Here is a 7,467-nt window from a genome sequence, read left to right as displayed (position 1 = left end):
CCCCCAGAAATTTCCTTTGTTAAAGGTTGTCTTCTCCACTTTACTCTTGCCTCCATGTCTGTATCCTTAGCATGTGGTGCTGTGCCTGGTGTAGAGGCTGGTACTGCTCAAATACACCTGTGGAATGAATGACTGGGAGGGAAACAGGGAGGAATGAGGGCAGGAAGTGGGGGAGGGAGAGAGGAGAGAGCTTACCTCTGGTACCTCACTGGCACGGAGTGGCTTGGACTTCAGGTAAAGCCTGACCCCTAGTGGAACTGGTTGCTGGATGAGCCGGACGGAGCAAGTGGCAAGCAGAAAGCAATTTTGTTATATCTCACCTTAACCCCCTCAAGTCCATTCTGTCAGCTTGTTTTTCTCTGCCCCTGTGTGAAGTTCTGAGCATGCCTAGTAGTGTCCGAATTCCTCTTAGAGTCAATGTGGTAAAGGGTGTGATTCCTATCAGTGTATCCACTGTTGATTAGGCCCAGACAAATGCTTCCGGAGTCAACTCACCATAGGTTGCAAATGTGAAGGTATTTTATTATCTATAAATTTCCGGTACAAAATATTAGGGTTTTTTTTAAATTGAGATATAATTGACATATAACTGTGTAGGTTTAAGGTTGACAACATGTTGATTTTATAACAGATATAAAATCGCCACAATTTTTGCTAACACCTCTATCACATATAATTATCACTTTTATTTGGGGTGAGAACAGTTAAGATCTAGTCTCTTAGCAACTGTGAAGTTTATAATCCAGTATTGTTGTCTATAATCACTGTGCTGTGCATGAGATCTTCAGGATTTATTTATCTGCTAGCTGCAAGTTTGTACCCTTTAACAACATCACCCAATTCCCCGACATGTTAGTTTCTTTTAAAATGAGCCTGATGTATAAGTCCCAGAGCCAATTCATGCATTTGGATTTACAATTTAGCTTATCTCATTTAGTTTATAAAAACCAGAGAACACAAATGATTAATCAGAAGATTGCTTGGTAGGCATGGATTCAGAGTAAAAAAGTATTCACTAGGCTGGGCAGATATTTACCACAAGCCAAGAAGAATCTAATGAGCCCTAGTCATTACTCCACACTGTTCACCGTTTCCTGTCCCAGGAATCCCCAGAGACTTGCAGGACACCTGTGTATTTGCAGCTCCTCTGCGTACTGCCAGTTCTCATCCTGTCTCCATCTGCTATTGGTCATTTCTCTTTCTCCTCCTGTGTTGTAAAAGCCTCTTTGTGTATTTATTGTGACATATTTCTTGTCTTTTATTATAACATAATATTTGTCTTTTATTACTTTATAATATTTTCTTTTTGCCCTGAAGAAGTTGAGATTTTTATCTAATACTAGAGGCCCGGTGCACAAAATTTGTGTAGGGGGGGGTGTCCCTCAGCCCGGCCTGCACCCTCTCCAATCTGGGACCCCTTGGGGGATGTCTGACTGCCGGTTTAGGCCCAATCCTAAACCAGCAGTTGGACATCCCTCTCACAATCCAGGACTGCTGGCTCTTAACCGCTTGCTTGCCTGCCTGCCTGATCACCCCCTTAACCAATCCCCTGCTGGCCTGATTGATGCCTAACTGTCTCCCTGCCGGCCTGGTTGCCTCCAGCTGCCCTCCCCTGCAGGCCTGGTCACCCCTAACTGCCCTCCCCTATCAGCCTGGTCACCCCCAACCCTCCTCCCCTGCCGGTCTGATCTCACCCCCAGCTGCCCTCCCCTGCAGGCCATCTTGTGGTGACCATTTGTGGCAGCCATCTTGTGATGATATGGGTCGGCCATCTTGTGACGACGTCATGGTGGCTATCTTGTGATGATGTTGCACGGCGCCGCAGAGGCTTTTATTATATAAGATAATTTCTGAAATATTTTTTTAAGTGTAACTAGTACACATGGCACTTTTTACATCATACATTAAAATATTTTTTAAAATATGTTTTTATTGATTTCAAAGAGGAAGGGAGAAGAAGAGAGAGATAGAAACATCAATGATGAGAGAGAGTCATTGGTTGGCTGCCTCTTATATGCTCTCCACTGGGAATGGAGCCCGCAACCTGGGGCGGGGAATAAAACTTACCTCCTGTTCATAGGTCAGTGCTCAACCACTGAGTAATGCTGGCTGGACTACACTAAAATATTTTGATATTTATTTCTGTCCTGTCAACTAGGAATCATTTTACCAGTAGAAAAAAATGTTTTATGCATATTAGAAAAATATGTAATTAAAATATTTAGGAATTTTTTTCTTGTCAGTTTATTATTTTAATCATTTATGGTATGGGTAATGCTCATTTACAAAAGCATGCATCAAAAAATGTAAGAAAATGGCCCTAGCTGATTTGGCTCAGTGGATAGAGCGCCAAGCTGTGGACCAAAGGATCCTGGGTTCTATTCCTGTCAAGGGCACGTACCTTGGTTGCAGGCTCCTCCCTGGCCTGGGCCCTGGTTGGGCAGATGCGTGCAGGAGGCAACCAATCAATGTGTTTCTCTCAGATTGATGTTTTTCTCTGTATTTTTCTCTCTTTCCCACTCTCCCTAAAAGATCAATGAAAAAATATCCTCAGGTGAGGATTAATGATAACAACAACCACAAAAAGATAAGAAAATGAGCAGGAGAAAAACATAATTTTGGGAAAACTCTGTTCATGAACTTGCTTTAATTCTGTGGGTTGGTAAAATGTGACTTCCAATGCATTTTAGTCGGTCCATGTCATGGACTGTTCCTTGTGAATATAGTTGGCCAGCCCCTATGTCATATTTCTCAACTCTCTCCCACCCCATAGGTCCTATGGGTCTTCAGGAAACATGCGAACCAAAATTTCACTTGGTTATAAAATACATTTGTCATAATTTTTAAAACAGTAAGAGTAAAGCTGGATCTTTAAAATTGATGATAAAAATGATAATGGTTTATTATTGATGGGAAGGATGTATTGTTGATATCTTTCACCAGGCATCTATATGAAGTGTTTGAAAGAGCGTAAGTTACAGGTTAACACCTTGCTGGTGTATTTCCTGAGACCTGACTCCTATGAATTTAGGGAACACAGGCTCACAATGCTAAGTCATTAGGATGACAGCAAGTGCAGGAGGCTCTGGCAGCTGGTATTGGATTGTACAGAAATGATGGACAGCTCATTGGTGAATACATTCAGATGCTAACACAGCCAGCAGAGCACACATATGTTCCACAGAGAAGGATTCCAGTCTGGCTTCATTCAGCCTTGGAAAGTCATTCTTCATATTCTGTTACAATCATTTGCATATGGTGTGAAAATATGCCCCACAACATGCCATTGATTTTGTTCTTGAACAAACAAAGATCCAGCAACTATTGGGAAAGAGCCAAACTCCACACTCAGTTGTTTGCACGTGGTCCATTATTCTTAAGACAGGCTTGATATCTTTAAAAAAAAACAACACATTTTTATTGATTTCAGAAAGGAAGGAAGGGAGAGAGAGAAAGAGAAACATCAACGATGAGAGAGAATCATTGATCGGCTGCCTCCTGTACATCCCTACCTGGGGATTGAGCCTGCAACCTGGTATGTGCCCTGATCGGGAATCAAACCCTGACCTCCTGGTTCATAGGTTGATGCTCAACCACTGAGCCACACCATGAACATTTTTTCACTTTAAATACTCACTTTATTTTATACATTCTTACTAGTTTTGTTCCTTGATTTAACTCTGGCTTTTATCATATGACATGAAAACCAAACTTATATTTTAACCTCATAGAAAACTTCAAAAACTCATGAGTATGGCCTTTATGTTGGGAATGAGATGGGAAGCAAAGCAACAATCTATATATATATATAAAACCTAATCGACCTTTAAGACCGAACAACCAGAATGACCGGAATGACCGATCAACCAGTCACTATGATGCACACTGACCACCACGGGGCAGGTTCTCAATGCAGGAGCTGCCACCTGGTGGTCAGTGTGCTCCCACAGCCAACCTCCCATGGTCCCTCCCCATGTCTGGCAGGCCCCGTCCAGCAGGCCTGTCTGGCAGCCGGCAGGCCCCAGCTGGACTGGCCCCGATTGGGACCCGTTGAGACGGCCCCAATAGGCCCTGATCGCTGGCCAGGCCTAGGGACCCTACCTGTGCACAAATTTTGTCCACTGGGCCTCTAGTTTCTGAATAAATGTGAATGAAACATGAATCATCTAAAAAGACAACTAGGCCTCAGATGAACTAGGAAAGTGTTGACTCATTAACCTATATTCCTCTCTGCTCACACAATTGACCTGCTTTAGTTACACTGTATGTTAAATAACCTGGATCCTTAATATAAAACTCTTCATTGAAAGTTTTTGCATTTTTAGTTGTGTGTGGGAAGTACGTTGTCAAAAGCACAAAGACAAGAGGGTAGATGTTGAGAGAGAAGTGCTCTCATAAACGTGGTTCTGATTATGTAGTCAAGGAGAGCAGTTACAATTGTTTGGCATCTCCACTCAGAAAAAAGGAAATCTGAGAATTATCATGCACGTGAAGGGGTTCTTCCAACAATGTTTTGTAATTTTCAAAGTTTGCACATCTTTAAAAATGTTATTCCTAAGTAATTTCATTTTTTGGATACTATTATAAATGGAATTATTTTGTCAGATTTTCAGATTGTTCATTGCTGGTGTATAGAAGTACAATTGATGTTTGAATATTGCTTTTGGGGCTTACCACCTTTCTGAACTTGCTTAATAGTTCTAATGGGTTTTTAGTGAATTCCACAGAATTTCCTCTATATGAAATCATGTCAAAATACAGATAGTTTTATTGCTCCTTTCCCATCTGGATGCCTTTTATTTATGTTTCTTGCCTAATTGCCTTGACTGGATATAATTGCCTATATAATCTGAATAGATGTGATGAGAATAGACATCATTGTCTTGTTCTTGATTTTTTGCGGGGAGAGCATGCAGTCTTTTACCTTTAAGTATGATGTTGGTTTTGTGTTTTTTGGTAGATACCTTTCATCAGGCAGAGGAAGTTCCATTTTATTACTAGTTTCTGAGTGTTTTTATCATGACAAAGTGTTAGAGTTTGTCAAATGCTTTTTCTAGGTCAACTGAGATTTTCATGTGGATTACCCTTTATTCTATTGATATGGCGTATTAGATTAATTGATTTTTTGGCTGTTAAACCAAGCTTTGATTCCTGGGATAAATCCTACTTGGTCATGGTGATTAATCCTTTATGTGTTGCCGGATTTGGTTTGCTAATATTTTCTGGATTTTTTGTGTCTATATTTGTAAATGATATTGGACTTTAATTTTCTTATAATGTCTTAGCTTTGGAATGAGGCCATTTAGGATGAATTGGAAAGAGTTTCCTTCTCATCTAGTTTTCCTTTTTTTGGAAGAGTTTGTAAAGTCTTGGCACTTTCTTCCTTAAATACTTGGAAGAATTCATGATCAAAGCCATGGGGGACTGGAGTTTTCTTTGTGGAAAGTTTTAAAATTACGAATTCAATCTCTTTACTCGTTATAGGTTTATTTAGATTTTCTATTTTTTCTTGAGTTATTTTTGATAGTTTATGTCGTTCTAGGAACTTATTTGAGCTAAGTCATCTAAATGTGCTGGTGCACAGTTTTATTTGTTGACAAGTATATCCTCACCCTTTATCTGGAAACTGTCCACCCCATCCTCTGTGGTTTCGTATCAGAGTTCCCTGGCCACATTGGAAGGAGTGAGCCAGGCTGTGTTGCTACCCTCCATTGGTTCATCTGACCAATTGGGAGTTGAAAAAGACCTATTTTCTCTCCAGTCACATAGACAATAATATGTAAGCGCAGAAGCTCTTGGCAGCCACATTTGCCTTCCTGTTGCCTGAAAAACAGAGAAAACCATTCTGCAGGGAGAGGCCTCAGTGAAGGTGACTGGGGGAGTAAACTCGGGAGACAGCAGCTTGATTAGGATTAAAACCCCGGTTTTAGTTCATATTATTTAAATTGGATTGTATTCCTGCCAATGATTCCCTACTCTTACAGTCTTTTTTTTAAAATTTTTTTATTTTTACGTCCTTTGAGAAGACATCTTTCAAATATAACTAGTAGAGTCTTGACTAGTAGAGAGCTTGGTCCTGGGGCTCAGACAGGGTAATTGGAGGGAGACAAGGCTGCATTTTTGTTTGCAAGGTGGCGTCACAGTCAGTAGTTAGCAGCCTGGCTGAAAGTAGACAGAATAGGGATGTAACTCAGCTAGTGAACTGAGGTTACCTAAGATCAGAAAATCACACTTCTGGGTGAAAAATAATAGCCAGTTGCCTCTAGTACCCACCACGATTGAGGATCAAATCTGCAACCTGGGTTATGTGCCCTGACGGGGAATTGAACCAGTGACCTTTAGGTGCACTGAGCAATGCTCAACCAACTGAGCCACAGGGCTCTACTACAGTTCTCCGTATTTAGTGTTGGCTCAGCTAGTGCCGGTGGACCAGGTCTTTCTGTCTGTAAGTCTTTCTGTGAAACTGTTCAGTAAGTTACAAGGTAGCATTATATAGTTATAGACCTTACAAATGCTAGCTAGAGTGATCTAAGTGGGGCTACTGGTTAATCCAAGTGAAGTTGTAAACGCACGAAGGTTAATCTGTGTGAGGTTACCTGCTAGACTACACGTGGAGGTTGGGTTAAAATATAACCCAGCTCTGTCTGCTGAGAAGGCCTAGGAGCGATGACATCCCAGCAGCAACACTCAAGGCGTAGGTAATATTGTTCTCCAAGGAAACAATGAAGAAGCAGCTAATGTTAGGGCTGAAATGGGAAAACTACAAGATGAGCTGGAGCATCTTGTAGTCCCAGAAAGTAACAAATTGCTAAAAGAAAAAGTGTTTGGTCGGCGGGCAAGTTGGGGCTTCGCAGCCTTTAGCGCCCGTAGCCTCTGCAGAGGACGGCCACCGCACTCATGGCTGGGATTTTGCGCTCGGTGGTTCAGAGGCCCCCAGGCAGACTACACACGGTGACAAAAGGTGTGGAGTCTCTCGTTTGTACAGATTGGATTCGTCATAAATTTACCAAGTCAAGAATTCCAGATAAAGTGTTTCAGCCTTCACCAGAAGATCATGAAAAATATGGTGGGGATCCACAGCACCCTCATAAACTGCATATTGTTACCAGAATAAAAAGTACAAAAGGCCGTCCGTATTGGGAAAAAGATGTAGTAAAGATGCTTGGAATAGAAAAGGTATGCAAGGATTTTAGTCATCTTTAGCACGGTTTAAATTTGGCACTTTTTAAACTTTAAGGAATATACTTAATATTTTTTGTTTAAATGTATTATTTAGTGGAATGTATTTGGAAGTTTGATTTAGATAGAATGAGCCTTCATTCATTTTACTGAAGCATGGGACCACCTGTGCTTTTGAAGTTGATCTCTAACACTATTTCCCTTTATTTGTAGGCTCACACTCCTCAAGTTCACAAGAACATCCCTTCGGTGAACGCGAAACTGAAAGTGGTTAAACATTTGCTAAGA

The 7,467-nt window shown here is 41.1% G+C and overlaps 1 protein-coding gene across 1 annotated transcript; it reads left to right on the top strand.

Moving 5' to 3' along the window:
• Positions 1–6,833: 6,833 nt before the first annotated feature.
• LOC102770945 (39S ribosomal protein L30, mitochondrial) lies at positions 6,834–7,461 on the top strand (the record flags this gene model as incomplete). Its single annotated transcript, XM_006759468.2, has 2 exons — positions 6,834–7,176; positions 7,393–7,461. Coding segments are annotated over exons 1-2 (348 nt in total), but the record flags the coding sequence as incomplete, so codon positions are not given.
• Positions 7,462–7,467: the final 6 nt, after the last annotated feature.

This window comes from Myotis davidii, unplaced genomic scaffold (genome assembly GCF_000327345.1).
Source record: "Myotis davidii unplaced genomic scaffold, ASM32734v1 scaffold556, whole genome shotgun sequence".
Classification (NCBI taxonomy): Eukaryota; Metazoa; Chordata; class Mammalia; order Chiroptera; family Vespertilionidae; genus Myotis; species Myotis davidii.
Note: the sequence above shows the minus strand (reverse complement) of the source record. Positions and strands in the feature narration are given on the sequence as shown.